General features: G+C 35.2%; 1 protein-coding gene across 4 annotated transcripts in view; it reads left to right on the top strand.

Annotated features, from left to right (window-relative positions):
* Window positions 1–16,752, top strand: part of R3HDM1 (R3H domain containing 1) — a 114,349-nt gene that overhangs the window by 36,505 nt on the left and 61,092 nt on the right. For 3 of the 4 annotated variants that reach the window (XM_006880736.1, XM_006880737.1, XM_006880735.1), the window contains 4 exons: window positions 2,805–2,956; window positions 6,804–6,806; window positions 8,272–8,562; window positions 14,935–15,058. In XM_006880736.1, coding sequence (XP_006880798.1) covers window positions 2,805–2,956; window positions 6,804–6,806; window positions 8,272–8,562; window positions 14,935–15,058 — 570 coding nt within the window. The remainder of the gene's footprint in view (window positions 1–2,804; window positions 2,957–6,803; window positions 6,807–8,271; window positions 8,563–14,934; window positions 15,059–16,752) is intronic. The other variant, XM_006880734.1, reaches the window with a different exon arrangement.

Raw genomic sequence — 16,752 nt, 5'->3', positions numbered from 1 at the left:
ATAACTACCCTTTCAGTGTGTGAACTCTCCATTTTACAAATAAGGAAATTAAAGAGAGATATTCCACTATATAGATGAAATTTTTTTTCTTGTTGTCTCATGTTAGAGACAGCATGATCTTTTTTAAAAATTCTAAGAAATTTTAATCTATATTCAAAATACCATTTTGTAAGATAGCAGCTTTAAATACTGTGTGACTTCATTAAAGACAAAAACATCTAAAGTTACCTGATGGAAGATACCTAAAGTTCCACAATGGCAGAAGTTGGATACAGTATAAATAAAGGTGGGGGATACCAAGGTCTCAGAACTTTTTTGTTGTTGTTGTTGTTTGTTTGTTTGTAGTTGAGAAAACCGTATCTTGTAGCTCATTGTCTTCAGGTTTCAGTCTCATGTCCTTTTTTAAAGATAAAATATTTAAATATTTGTTTCTATCTAGGAATCAGAATAAATCACTGGAGAGTTTTTGTGAGGTCATCTCCTTCCATCCCCGGATATCAATCCAGTTTTTGCTTAATAAGTCTTCTTCTTAACTTTTGTTAAGAAACTTTCACTTTTTAGGGAACAATATATGAGTAATTAACTTATTCTTATATTTCCTACTATTTAAAAAAAATTTTTTTATTAATTCCTTAAACATAAAAGACAGGTGAGTAGAAGGTAATGGAGAGATTAATGTTAAATTGAATTGTTTTCTTAATTTCCAGTGAACCCAAAGTGAACTCTGGTTTTTGAGGGTTTTGATTGGTTTTGAGGTGGGTTTTTTTTTAGTTGGGTTTGGTTTTTTTTGTTGTGGTTTTGGGTTTTTGGGGGGTTTTGGGGTTTTTTTTAAACACTATCATAGCTTCAAACCAAACGCACTGTGGTGGAGTTGATTCCAGCTTGTAACATCCCAGAAGACATAGTCCAGCTGCCCTGTAGGGTTTCCAAAGCAACAGAGCTTCACCAGAGCCATGTGCCTTGTCTTTACTCTGTATAGTAGCTGATAAATTCACATGCCTCTTTTCATTAGCCCAGTCCCTGCAACACAGCAGCTACCCTTTATTATATATAGATAACTTTTTTTCAAGTAGCCTTTTAAAATCCATTTAACTCTGCTTTCTGCTATACCTCTTTTTATACCTTTCTACTTTTTGTACCCTTTTTATACCTTCTTACTATGCCTCCTTTTCTTTATCCCCAGATAATTTAAAAATTATCAAGTGCCTGGCTTGACTTGTTTTCAGTTCTATATAATGATCATACAAATTATCAAAAAACTAATTTAAACAGTAATTTTTCTTCGAAGACTTTCCCTCTTGTTGTAATAAAATAGTGCAGTCCTTAGGATCTAAGATGGCACAGCAGTTCGACGCTTTAGTGCTAACTTAGAAGTTACTCGGACGAAAGACCTGACAGTGTACTCCCAAACAATTAAAACTAAAACCCAAATTAAAGCCATTACCATCAACTTGATTCCCACTCATAGCAACCCAGTAGGGTAAAGTAAAACTGCCCCATGTGATTCTCACATGTGTTTCTAAAGCTGTAATACTTACAGACACAGGATGTCACATCTTTCTCCTGTGGAGCCACTGTTGAATTCGAACTGGCAACCTTTCAGTTAGCAGAAGAGTACCTTTGGGCTTCCTTTCCTAGAAACCACTGTGGAGCTGTTCTACTCATTGAATCTTAAATTAACTCTATAGCACCTGATAACAGCAATATGCTCTTCCCTTTCTAGTATTTCCCTAATGCATGTTATGCATTTCATAATTTTTTTGGAGGGTGGGGGAAGTGGAAAAGGGTTTATCATGGCAAAAAGAGTGTTCTGGAGGCACTAGAAGAAATAGCAATTACATTTTGTTCCCATGCATTTTGTCATTTAAATAAGTATCATAATCAATGGACTGCTTATTTCAGTGTTGTCTTTTTCTTTTTTTAGTTACCTGATTTATAAAAATTGTAATCTTGTAATCAATATTTGCATTGAAAAGAGTTCAGGAAAATAAGCATAATGTTATGAATAAAATTAAAAATTATAGGTGATTTATTAATTTTTGTTTGCAGTATTTTCTACAATAAAATATAATACTTTTTATAATTTTTTAAAAGTTGTTTAGAATGTATATAATTTGTCTAAGTTTTTTTACTTAAAATAGGCATCTTTCTTCCCTAGCAATTAATAAACAGTAAAACTCTCCTGTTTCTTACCAATAACCAGATGTACTTGAACAAAAGGGGGGGGGAGTATTTCTGGCTTTTCAGAAATTGGAAGTTGTTGGAGGCAAAAGACATAGCTGTCAAGCTTCAAATTTGTTGAAGTTTGAAGTTGCTTTGATTTTTTTACCTAGTTTTATATAAATGTTTTATGTGTCCTGTAAATTTTATGTTTCTCATCATCTACCCAAGAGTGAGTAATTGTTTTTCTCTTTTCTCGTTCTGTGAAATTACATGCCATTCAGCCACAATCGTATAACTGAATCCCTTGGGCAGAATGTGTTTCAAAATTCAGAGATCAGCACATGATAAAATAACCTCAGTGTGTCTGAGAAACATCACATAGTCTAACCCCACAGGCAGTCACTTGAATATTTACACTTAATTTTGTTTATTTAAAAATTAACGACTGCTGAATTGAAAATGAAAGACTTTTCATAAGTTTTTATCAAATTAAGCTTTCCTTCTCAACTTAAAATCTTTTGGGTTTCCAGAGTACTAGGAATTTTAAATTAAAGATTTTGGGGCTTGTACTGTATAAATTGTTAGTGTAATGACTTTTCAATCTCTGTTATAAATTATTTTTTCCCTTTTTAACCTTTCAGGTCAGCCCTTCATAAACCCTGATGGGAGTCCAGTTGTGTACAATCCTCCTTTGACTCAACAACCAATCAGAACCCAAGTGCCTGGACCTCCACAGCCACCTCTGCCACCTCCAGCACCTCAACAACAAACAGCTAATCACATTTTCTCACAGGTGCACATATCCACGATTACCTAAGTTCACCTGCCTTTGCATATTTGGGACTAAATTGACTAATTATAATTAAGGTAGTCCTAGTAAGTATCTCTTAGAATTTTAATCTACTGCCAGCAATGATGTCCCATTCACTGCTCACAATTTGGGACTAAATTGACTAATTATAATTAAGGTAGTCCTAGTAAGTATCTCTTAGAATTTTAATCTACTGCTAGCAATGATGTCCCATTCACTGCTCACAAGAAGAAAAGTTAACTTCTAGGACTTTTCAGCTAATGAGTATTGAATAAATATTGGAAAGGAGAGATTTGTCTCATGAGCCTGTTTGATAAGTATTTCATCCGTGTTTCACAGTAGCATGAAGTATAAGATAAGTGAGATAAGCACAAAACTAAGATTTTTTTTTTTCCTGTGACCCAGTGAACTAAGTGAGTTTCAGTATATAGCAGATCAGGGAATCAGGAGAATGTGAAGTACATTCCCAATTTCTACAGAGTTCTCTCTCCCATCACCCTATGAGAGATGGAAGCAAAGAAATTATGAAAATTTGAATTCCCAAAAGCATTCTTAATAGGATCTTGAATTTATGTAAGCATTCTGGGTTTGACCTACATTTTCACATTTAGGCTTTTCCCTAAGGATTTGTGGTCCATTCTTGGAGAACTTGGTTATCCCCGTGTAATCTCATTTACTTTCATTCTAACTTTTGAAAGTATTATAACTCTTTACAATTTAGTTATGTAGTTTTACCACTTTTTTGTAGTATTAAATATTCCACATACTTTTCATAAAATTATCTACCTTTCTGATTATAGATTCTTTCTAGAAATAAGTTTTGATGGAAGTAATGTTAATTTATGATTGTGTATTTTTAGATATTCTCTCAGAAAACATTTTTCATTATTAGGTACATTTTCCCCCTCTTTGTGATAACTCACTTATGCAACAATTCTAAATGAATTTGTAGTTAGTGAAACAGATGCCTTAGGAAAACTAAAATTGGAAATCTTGGGATATGCATCAGACTCCATCACTGTTTTCTGTGTTGCTCAAAGTTTTGGAATATCCATAATCAGAAACAGAAAACTATAAACAAATGATACTTTTATAGACTCTGAAATTATTCATTCATGAAAGTTCAGACAAAATAGTGCTATAATTTGCACAGCATTCACTTGAGTTACAAATTTTTTTAACATAGTCACAATATGAATCTAACTGCTTTGGATGAACTTTGTTTTGAGACAGTCATAAGAAAAAGACATTATCATTTTTAAGTGGCTTTTCAGAATTTTAATTCATTTTCTGTTCAGTTTCCAGGTTACCGCATGACACTTTGTTGTTGTTCTGTGCTGTGTAGTTGGAACCAATTCATAGATGACTCTCCATCAAGTTTTTAGAGGGAATAAATTTAAATTGTGCAAAAGATTACTTATCCTCCTCTCATGGAGCAGCTGATGGATTTGAACTTTGTGCCTTTGACATTGCCGTGCCAGTTCATTTATCCTCCAGCAGAGTAAAGAGTATAAAGGTTATAAGAAATTTTACATTATATGTCAAGTTATTTTGAACAAAGTTATGTCCTAATGGTTGACTGCTTTAATAACATTAAATCTGGTGATTTGTTGGTTAACCACTTAGTTAATAACCAAAAAAGTCAAGCAATTCAGACATTCTACCTGTAGAAGAAAAATGTAGCAGTTAATTGCCATGGAAAAATTTGTATCCTACAAAATGCTAGGGGACAGTTACACTCTATCCTGTGAGGTTGCCATGAATCTGATTTCATTCAACCCTGGTGGGTAGTAGTAGCTAGTCTACCAATCCTAAAGCTGCTGTCCTCGTTTAGTGTGATCCAGGCAGGCCGTCATCCCTTAGAATGTGTGCTTGTGTTATCTATCTTTCCCATTTATTTAGTGCATTTACTTTCATTCTAACAATCTGGGCTATTTTGCATTTTTACTGCATTATCTTGGCGATACAATCCAGAAGGAGAATCACAATTGTACATTTTATCCTGACAGAAGCTTTTTTATTGATTGCCTGGTTCCTCTACTGCTTTTTTCATATGACTGTCTGCAGGTCATTTGTTTCCTCATTCTGTCATGTCTAAAGTGATGTCTGAGCATGTTTAAGCCAATATGTATATTGTAGTACAACACTATAGAATATTGAGAAACTAAGTCACATGTCAGTGCTACCCTATGGATGACCTGCCTGAGTCCCCAGGATTTAGAAATGATCAAAACTTTAAGACACTTGGGTTTTGAGTCCCCCAGAGAGTATAACTTATAAATACACAAGTATTTCATTGCATTTTCACTGCCAGAAAATGCAAGTAACCAGTTTTTAAGCTCCTGATATTACTTTTAGTTTAGTTAACAAGAAAAATGTATTTCTTTTTTCTGTATAAACAGTTATGTTCGTGTGTATGTGTGTGTGTGTGTGTGTGTGTGTGTGTTTTGATTCTTACGCAGTTACTCATAATGATACTTGGAGAAAATTTTTCTTATAAAATTTAGAAACTTTGGTTCCCAAAGAATGTTTAATTATGTTTTATCATATCAAGAGAATAACTGGCATAGATCATATGTGAGTTCTTACTCTCTCTGGGTATCGGGGTGAGTTTTTCTTTATATTTTACTGTTATTTAGCTAAATAGCCCTTTTGAGTCTTGCTTATATCTTGAAATAACAGCTATAATGAAGAAGTATCTTTATTACAAACATTATTTTAAATACAGACATGTATATATTATCAAGATTTCCACTGTATAGTTTATTAATGTAGTATTATTTTTAATGTTTTCTATATTGTTTATAAAATGACTTTGCAAATGTAGTTGAAGTGGTTGCTAAAAAAATTTTGATGTGTACCTTTCCAAAAAAACAAAGGTTGTTTGGATGTTTTTTCCTCCCAAAAGTAGCTTTGTTGCCAAAAAGTTTTTATGCAATTCTTCTAACATTGTATTCTAACGTTGTTTGCCCACCTGTTATTCCTTAGCCTATTCGACCTCTACAGTCCTCTTCACAGCCCATTCAGTACTCAACAGCCCCTTACCCATCCCCGCTGCTGCCAGTCTCACCCACTCAGCAATACTCCGTGGTACTACATCTCTATTCACCTCCTGTGTTTTGCTGTGACAAATGCATGATGAATGTTGATGAATGGATTTCATTTATATGATGTTTAATGGTTGGTTGGTTTGGCTCTGTTTAGTTTTAAGTCAGAAATACATACATACTTTAAAAAAACCATTTTTAGCCCACAGTAGGAATAAATTTGTTTATTCTGCTTCATAAAGTACTTACCATAAGGGAGCTCTGATGGCCTAGTGGCAAGAAGCCACACTGCAATTCCAGAGGTGCATGGTTCGAATCCACCAGATGCTGTGCTGGAGGAGGGACAATATCCTCTTGTACCAGTCAGATGGGATTTGACAGTACACACACATACAAATAATAAAATTTAAAAAGTAACTAAGTACTTAAAAAATATACCATAATACCTTATTATGTGGTTATGTAAATCCAACCTTTTCTTGCCCTTTTTTCTTTTTCCTGTTGAAATGTTGTTCAGCTTTTCTAGCTCTGAGATACGTTAGCTTTTTTCCTCATTGATGCTTTGTGCAATCCTAGGAGACAAGATTTCCACCAGAGGTGGTGGTGTCTCCCTACACATTGGTCCACTAGACTTAGTACAAGTTATTAGGATAAATTGGAGCTTACAAATGCAGAGGACCTTCTCTCAAGGCTGTTCCCAAACACAAGCTCTAGCTATTTAATTTGACTGAAAGATTATGGTACTTTCTTTAATACAGAGTATGCCCTGGGTTCTGCCTCAGCAGGTCTCATCCATGTGTTGGCTTTATGACCTTCTACATACATTCACTTAACTTAGGATATCAAAACACATGTATCTGAAAACTATTTTTTAAACTTTTTAGAAACATTTTATATTTTAGGAGTTTTTTGTTTTAAGGGGAGGCAAACCTAATTTACCATCCTTGGCTCTGAATAATTTTCAGTAGTCATTTTCAACCTAAATAAAAAAAATACAAATGAAATTTTGCCAGCATTGAGATTATAAACATTGTCCAGAAAAACAAAAAGGTGTTCTGAGTATTTTGAAAAATGGCAAATTTGGAAAAAACTTTCCAAAATTATTCTTAAAAATGTTATTGTGGTGTTCTTTTATAAACATTTGGACTTTATATTTACAACTAGTTGGTGTAGTTTTTGTAATTACAATTAATAGAGGTTTCCCTTTTGATATTGTCAAGTTAGGCTAATGGTGCTAAACTACATCAGAGGAGTTATGTAGGAGGAGTTAAACTATGTATTTTTCAGTCATTAACTTAGGTTCCACCTTTTCTATCTCTTCTTCGTAATAACCCCAATTTACATTTAAAAATCACCATATAAAAATTTTAGACATGTGTGTTTTAATTCACAATTCATTTTCATAATTTTATAATCCCACTTTTTTTCCCCCAAAATCAACCTCTGAACAAAATTATTTATATATTTATATTTCTTTGCCCTCTGTGGCATCCTCGAGTACAGGGGAATTCCATCTCACCCCTATGTTCTCATTGTACTGATTTTTCTAGACCAGAAAGAGCTGTCAAGTTCTGTGAGTCAGAGAAACATTTCCAGGTGGCATAACTCATAACCCCATCTTGGCTGGGAGCCATTGGCTGCCTACCATGTAACCTTTTATGTTACAGTTGTCTAGAATCATCAGACCTTAGAAAGAGAAAAACACTAGATGTTAAGCACTTAGGGCCTATTTATTTTTGAACGTTTCTACAGAGGACAAGGTTAGGGAGATTTTATGTATTTCATTTATGAAGTCAGTCTGATTGTGATCAGAGAGGGGAGATGAGGACAATCTCAGTATTAGTGAGAGATAGATGATTTAAAGTAAAAATAATTAAGTACTTCTTTACTCATTGCCTTGTCTTTGATATTCTTTCAGAAAATGTTAATTATATACTAGAAAAATGTCCAGTTTTACTTCCACATTCTCGTGTTACAATGTGCCTTTAGTTGCCATTTAAATAAGTGCCTTTTTCATTTTTTTAATGTCAAATGCTGTTAAATCCTACTTTTTGAATGCTATACATTTCCATCTGGACAATATTTTAAAATAACATCATTGTAGACTTGCTTCTGTAGTGTTCTCTCATTTTCTTAAAGCTCTTCTTTAAAGCTTATCTATTATAGATTAAGTGTTTCTTCTTGATAGATTTGTATTGTATAGAAAAGGCTTACTAATTTCCTTTCCTTTTTTCTTTTTTTTTTTAACAGGATAACCTCGGATCTCAGTTTAGCCACATGAATCTTGCCCGCCAGCTCCCTGCTGATGGTCCCGACCCTCATGCCACCCTGTTCCAGTCTACTGTGGTTCTCCAGTCCCCGCAACAGCCTGGTTATATTGTGACAACAGCCCCTCCCCAGCATCCCCCGCCCCCACCTCCTCCCCCTCCGCCTCTGCCACCTGGACAGCCGGTCCCTTCTGCTGGCTATTCTGCATCTGGCCATCCTGTCAGCCAGACTCTGCTGCAGCAGCAGGGATACATTCAGCAGCCCTCACCACAGGTACATCACTTTTCATCCTTTCTCTCCCGCATAACAACTCTCTTTGTTCAGGATCAGTGTTAGCTTCAGAAAACTCAGTTTTAAGTTTGCATGGAGAAAATTTATGATACTATATAAAAACAACCTAGTTCAAATTATTTTCTTATATTTTTTGTAATTTCCTGTTTGGCCCATTGCTTCTTTTGAATGTAGTTGTTTACCTTCCAGATGTTACTGAGAATTTCTAGCTTACAGAGTACTACATTTCTCTTTAGGGTGATGAAAAGCTTTGGAATGAGATTATGGTCATAGTTGTAAAGCATAGTGAATATAACTAATATCCCTGTTTTGTTTTGTCCTTTTTCACCCCAGATAAATAATTTTTAAGTGTCTATAAAGGAAGTTACATCAGAGTAATTGATAGTGTTCTTTTGATCTTCATCTTTATTTGTCCATTTTTTCTGTTTATGAATTATCATAATTCTTTCCATTGTGAAAATACTTATTAGGCACATACATATTTAAGATTTCTTCTTTCTTTTATCATTATGAAATGTCCTTTGTCTCTAATGCAGTTTATTTTCTTAAAATATGTTTTATATAACAGGAATGGCATCCACTTCATAAACAGCATGCCTCTGGAAACTGAACTTTAATAAATGACAGTAATGTAAAGTCTTCAGGCCTTTTGTTCATAGGGTCACTATGAGTCGTGCTCGACTTGACAACAATCAACAACACTTACAATGACTTTACCATTCTTTTGATGAAACTTTAAAGAATATACTCTTTTTCCATCATACTTGTAACTTTAAAAATATGTCTTTTATATAGGCTCTATCATTGGAGTTTGCTTTTTTGTATCCAGTCTTATAATCTACCTATTTCTTGACGTGTGTAGTTCCTTTACATTTAATATAACATTGACATGGTTGGATCTGATTATGCCCTTTTACCTGTAACTTATTTCTTGTGAAGGTGTCCATTCTTGACTTCTTTTTTAGTATTTGAACTTTTTTGGAATTCTACTTTACTCTCTCTTGATTTTTTAAAATTTCTTTTTCTAGGGGGGCCTTTTGAGATTTATATACCATTGAATATGTGTTTTTTGTGTATCTTATAAACGGAATTATATGCATCTTTAGCTCGTAGCAAAAGTGCTCAGCTACTGATAAAAGGTCATTGATTCAAACCCACTAGCTGTTCCATGGAGAAAGATGCGGCTCTCTGTGGAGATTTCCAGCCCTAGAAATGCCGTGGGACAACTCTACAATGTCCTCGTCCTAGAGCCACTGCGAACGTGGAAGGCAGTCTGCCTTTGATTTTTTTATTTGGCTTATCACAACTATTTAAAATTAATACTACTACTACTGCAGATGAAATAAACCAAGTATTATTAAGCTACCCTTTCCCCATCATTTGTTCTATAGTTGTAGGCATGCAGTCTTCATTATTAACAGATTTTATATTTATGAATTCACTTACTCGGTAAAAGTTACTTATAATTCCAAAATCAGTACTCAAGTGGCTTTCCTAGTCATTCAATTAAGTGCAGAGTAGACACTTATTTGCCCAAAGCTCACATACCAGCCGAATCTATAAGCAGAACATTACAGTGCCTTCTTGTTTCAGCTCTCATAGTTGTATCTTTTTAGTTCTACATTTTCCATATTTTTGTTCTTTTTGTGATTAATTTTGCTTTTTAAAATAGTCCTCAGATGCACTGCAGAGTTGCAGTCTAAAATTCTTGATCATAAAAAAGCTATCATGTGCCATACCGAGAAAATATATTAGTTAAATTTTCTTTAGGTATAAGTTAAAATGCTTTTGACCATGAATCCACTACTAATTAATCAACAGTGTATGGTAAACAAATATCTTTAAGCAGCAGCACTAAAAAGCAAGTTTATTGATTGGTTGACTAAATATTGTGACCTGCGTTTCACAGGTCCCTGGAAAAGGAGTGTCACAGAAACCCTGGATTTCCTCTACTTAGCAGTCATTCCGGATTTGTTTTGCTCTTTAGTGTTGCTGCTTTTTTTTTTTTTTTTTTTTTTAGAAAATATATACTTTATTTGCTATTAACAGGTTTGAACATAATTCTTTTTTTTCCATTCATTCATTGTCGCACATTTTCCTCCCTGGCCCCCTCCCTCCTCCAGTTTGTTTTTTTCTTTAGAAAAAAAGTTCTTTTATTGTTATACTGTCACCTCCCCCCAAAACCACTTTACTATGCAATTCTTATTCTGGACTCTTATCATGCCAGTAATACCTAATTATATGTTCCTTTTGTACAGTTCTCTCCCTTGTCTGTTTTAGTGCCATGTACATTATTTATCCACTCTTTTCTTAGTTTTCCCACAACCCCCATATTGGTCCTCTTTTATTACAATGGCATTATACAATATTTGTCCTTTTGTGACTGAGATAGATAGTTCACTCAGCATAATGTCCTTCATGGTCACATTTTGTGTAATATTTCATAAGTTCTTTATTTTTCAGTGCTATATAATACTCCGTTGTGTGAATATATCACAGTTTCTCTATCCATTCGTTTGTTGATGGGCACATGGGCTGTTTCCAACTCTGCTATTGTGAAAAAGCAGCAGTAAACATGGGTGTGCATATATCTGCTTGGGTGGCAGTTATGATCTCTTTGGGGTATATTCCCAATAGTGGAATTGCTGGGTCAAGTGGTGTCTCTGTTTGCAACTTTCTGAGAAAGTGCCACACCGCGTTCCACAGTGGTTGGACCATTTTACATTCCCACCGAATAAGGGTTCCAGTCTCTTCACAACTTCGCCAGCATTTGTTGCTTGCTGCTCTGTTAAATTTTGCTATTTTTACTGGGGTGAGATGGTATCTCATAGTTGTTTTGATCTGCATCTCTCTTAGAGCTAGTGATTTTGAACATTTCTTCATGTGTTTGTTCACCATCTGAATATCGTCTTCAGTGAAGTAGGTATCCATATCCTGTGCCCATTTTGCATTTGTGTTGTTTGCCTTTATTTTGTTGTGGTACTTGAGTATTCTGTTAATTCTAGATAGATATCCCTTATCTGACATGTCATTACCATATATTTTGCCCAGTCTATGGCTTCCCTTTTTAACCTTTTGGGGAAGTTTTTGGATGTACATAGAGATTTGATTCTTGGAAGGTCCCATTCATCTGTTTTATCCTCTTCTGTTTGTAAGTTTTTCAGAATGCTTGGAAGACTACTCAAGTTGTGGATTAGTGCTTCTAGGGTACTTCCAAGCTTTTCTCTAATGAAGTGTATAGTCCTTGGTCTTAGTCCTAGGTCCTTGATCCATTTTGAGTTGGTTTTTGTGTATGGTGTGAGGTATGGGCCTTGTTTGAGTTTTCTGCAGATGGTTTTCCATTTCTGCCAATACCATTTGTTAAAAGGACTGTCATTTCCTCACTTAACTGATTTCATCTCCTTGTCAAAGATCAGTTGAGCATAGGTAGGAGGGCTGATTTCTGGGTTCTCAATTCTAGTCCATTGATCTGTGTGTCTGTTATTGTACCAGTATCACGCTGTCTTGACCACCACAGCAGTGTAGTAGGATTTTAAATCGGAGTGAGATGCCTCCTACCTTGTTTCTCCATTTAAGGAGCGCTTTGCTAATTCAGGGTCTCTTTCCATCCAAGTGAAAATGAAGATTGCCTTTTCCATCTCGTTTTAGAATGGGATTGGTGTTTGTATTAGGATTGTATTGAACATATAAATTGCCTTTGGTAGTATTGTCATTTTCATAATATTGAGCCTTCGTATCCATGAGCAAGGGATACTCTTCCATTTCTCCATGTCTCATTTTGTTTTTCTTATAGTAATGTTTTGTAATTTTCTTTAAATTAGTCTTTTGTGTTTCTTGTTAGGTTTACTCCCAAGTATTTAATCTTGTGAGTAGCTATTGTGATGGGTATTACTTTTCTTAGCTGCAGTTCTATAGTCTCTTTTTCACTGTAGAGAAATTCAGTTAATTTTTCTATGTTGATCTTGTATCCTGTCCCTTTTTCTGAATTGGTCTACTATGTCCAGTAGTTTTCTTGCTGAATCTTGGGTTTTCTAAGTGTACTATCATATCATCTGCATAGAGAGATAATTTTACCTCCTCTTTGCCAAGTTGGATACACGTTTTATTTTTTTAAATACACTATTTTTTAGAACACTTTAAAGTTTCAAAGATTGTGTCGAAAATACACAAAGTTCTCATATATTCTCCTCCATGCACACAGTTTCCCTCTTAATTCATATCCTGTACTAATATGGTATATCTGTTAGAATTATGAATTTATATTGATGCATTATTATGATGATTAGGTTCACTATTTGTTCATTTAGTATTTGTAGCAATTTTAAAAACATACCTAGTGCAAATAACAGGAATGGGCCCTATGTTGCACCTATGTATAATAATATCCTAAAACATACCTCCTCCTGATAACATGCCCAAATCTGTGAGATTAAGCTTTACCATCCTTGTCTTTAAGGCACTTCCTCCAAATCAGATTTGTCTTTTCTTTTGGAAGTCTATGATGTATTCAAAGGCATCAACCTCTTAAAAGGAATTCTCTCCACAACTCTTTATCCCTGAATTAGATGAAAGAGAAATTTACAACTGATAAAAATACTCTGGGACAACAATTGAATAAAGCTAGTTTTATTGGCATTTTCATTTTCATTAGAAACATGAGAACAATTTAAAAATTAAACCGGTATCATCATCCATTAATGTATGAATAGATTAAACTTATCTATACAACAGAACACTGTTCAGCATTCGAATTCAATGAGCTAGCACTACATATTTCAAAAATAAGTCTCAAAAACAGTGCTAGTGAGAAAAATGTAGAACTTCAGATTTACAAAGATTACTAAATACACTGGTGTGATAGAGGCTCGTAGAATTCCCAGGACATCTTCCAAACTTGAAACCAAGCCAGTCCCATAGTCCACAGTAGTCTGATAAAGCAAACTTGTGTGCCATTGAGTCAGAACTGACCCATACCTGACTCTCCAGCAGGTTTTCAGAGGCAGTAATCCCAAGAGAGGAGATTGCCTATCCTCCTGAGGACCAGCTGGTGGATTCAAACCATGTTCCTTCAGGATTGCAGCACATATTCTGACTACTAGGCCACCAGAGCTCCCAAGGAAACTTAGAGCATTTTATCAGGAGGGACTAGTCTTTGGAAAAGACATGATGATGGGAAAGGTGTAGAATCAGAAAGAGAGGAAGGCCCTCGCGAGATGGAGTTACTCAGTGAATGCCGCAGTGGACATGAGGGTGGTGCAGGATAGGGATCTGTCAGATGTAGTGCTTGTTATAGGGTCGCTCTGAGTCCTAGTTGCCTTGGTGACCACTAAAACCAGCCACATAAAGGGAACAGTTACATCTGGAGAAAGATGCACCTCAGAACAGTCAACTATAGGAGACAAAAGGAGTAAGCCTATATCTACAAAGTCCAAATGCAGAAGGAGCAAGAAAGTTGGGCAAGTGGAAATGGAATCCCAGAGGAAGGAGATGCATACAATCCATTGAGAGGAATGTAGCCAATGTCTCAAAACAAATTGGATAGAAAGTATTGAATAAGAAACTAATATGCTTTGTAAATCAGAATAAAATGTTAAAAATTTAAAAAATCACAGTTTAAAAAAATTTACATTGCATAATGTTATATCTAGTAGAATAGCAAAAGTAATTTTATAAGGGAGCTCTGGTTGCCTAGTGGTAAGGAGCTACAGTGCAATCCCAAAAGTACGTGGTTCAAATCCACCAGATACTCTGCTGGAGAAGGAGGGGCAATCTTCTCCTGTACCAGTCAGATCTAATTTGACCACACACACACACACACACACACACACACACACACACACGTAATTTTATAAAATACTAAACAGTATTATGTTTATCAGTAAGAGTGAAATTGTAGGGCGCTCTGGTGACTGCACTGTAATCCCAAAGGTGCGTAGTTCGCATCCACCAGATGCTCCACTAAAGAAGGAGGGGCAGTCTTCTCCTGTGCCCATCGGATCCATTTCGACAGTACACAACAAGGAAGGGGGGGGGAAGAGTGAAATTTTAAAAATGTGTTGAAATGTGTACCAACACGTTAATTAATGGTTTTTCTGTAGAAAGTAGAGTAAAGGGATGTTGGAAGGTGCCTTTAGCTTTCTTAGTAGTCTGCAACAATTGGTAAACATCAAAACTACTATATCTAATTGTATCTTAAGATAGGGGTTTTATATGCTTAAAAATTTTATGTTTAAAGCTAAGCAAATCTATTTTCAGATACTGGCAAGAATGATTAGGAATTTTACTGTGATGTTCTTCACAAGAGGAGAAAGGTCTCTTGCAATCATTTTCCCCCCTCAATATTTATGATCCTAGATGCCAGCCTGTTACTGTGCTCCAGGCCACTGTCACTCGAGTCAAGCTCAGTATCGCCCAGTCCCTTCTGTCAACTACAACTCCCATCTAAACCAACCACTGCCACAGCCTGCACAGCAGACAGGTGAGTCAGGTGTGTTCATGGGATGACTTCTCAGCTTTGCCTTTGATTTCTCATTCTGTTTTATTTGTTTTACCATTTAAATACTATGAAGTTCAATCTATCAGGTATCTCAGACGTGTGTCTACATATGTGTGTGCAAATCACCAAGGTTAAGGTATGAGCCAATCTTAGCATCCTCCAGAAGACACCACATGTTGAGGCTTATATGCTAGAAAGGTGAAGAGTCAAGTGAAGCCATTCTACCAGTTTGGTGGTGAGCAACCTCACAGTCATAATAGTTGAATCCATCTTTACCGCTAGATTGTGGAGCTTCTGGTAACAGCAAAAAAGGAGGGGCCACAAACAAGTTCCATTCTCTTTTTGGCTACCCAGAGCAATTACCACAGTGACTACTTCACTTTGAGAGTTCTCACAAAGTGCTATTGATTTATAGAAATGAGCAATGCTTTGGGACAATCTCCTCCTATACCAGTTGGATCCATTTCGATGTTACACACAAAAACCCTCCCCCAAAAAAACATAGGGGATTTTTTTTAAAAAAAGAAACAATGCTTTTATACATCTTTTCTGTGTTTTTGTTTTCAGTTTCTTGATTTTTATAGTGAAAGATGATTTTTAAGCCAAATATTTCTAATATTTGGCATATAAAATATAATGGAACTCAACATTCTTTTTTTTTACCCTTTTTCAAATTTTCCCTAAGCATTCTGTGAAAATTAGTGTGATCAGTGTAAAAACCTCTTCCTGATTTTAATGAACTCATAATGCTTTCAGTCTCAGCGTCTGTCTGTCCCCATGTTTAATGAGTTTTTTTTATACAGTCTTGCATAATCCTATGTTGAAGTGGATTTTTTTAAAGATCTGTCTTATTTGATGGCTCTTAGACCATGTCAATATGATTCCCTGTGGCAACATAAGCCTCCAAGTTCATGGAAATTGTTTATATTACTTTCAGTGGTGTATTGTATTCCCAAAGATTTCTATACATTCAGAAGGAGAAACACCTTTTCCTTCGACAGTCTGAGTTCTTGCTTCTCCTCACTGCGGTTTTCAATGATAATTGTGACCCTGCTACCATCTGAAGTTCTTCCTTACACATTTGTAGAGTAGCTTCCAAGGCCCTCATCTGTTAGTCTTGGGAGTTGTTTTATATTTAATGTGTAGGTTATTTCTCTTACATGTTACTTGTCCTGTTTTATCCATATGGTAACTGTTCTTCCAAAGAATGTTGTATACAATCATTAGTTATGGTAGCCAAATTAGATTTGTCCTCTGTCTCAAATAAGCATTCATTCATTTAGGTTTATCTGGAGTTTAATATTCTGATTCAAACAATGTAAACTAGGACGTGCTTTAATTCAGAAAGGTAACAAAAGTTGTTCATTACACACAAGTTAAAAATTTTATTATGAGACTGCTCATTAATTCTGAGCACATTGTTTCTTTATTCTACCAAAATTAATTCATTTCAGAGTTTTCCTGGGCTTTACGTGACTAATTTTCATGTTGTGTTTTGTCTTGATTCTTTTTTCCCAAAATTATGATGCAAATTTTAGCTGCTATCTATGATAATAAAAGATTTACTTCCACTTTACTCTGTTAAAGAAGCACTGGTGACATAGCATGTAATATATTGAGTTGCTAACCATAAGGTCAGCAGTTCAAATCTACCACCAACCAGTCTATGAGAGTAA

Source organism: Elephantulus edwardii, unplaced genomic scaffold, assembly GCF_000299155.1.
Source record: "Elephantulus edwardii isolate Elephantulus edwardi_28Jun2011 unplaced genomic scaffold, EleEdw1.0 scaffold00010, whole genome shotgun sequence".
NCBI lineage: Eukaryota > Metazoa > Chordata > Mammalia > Macroscelidea > Macroscelididae > Elephantulus > Elephantulus edwardii.
The sequence above is the reverse complement of the archived record's forward strand: the minus strand, read 5'-3'. Positions and strand labels throughout refer to the sequence as shown.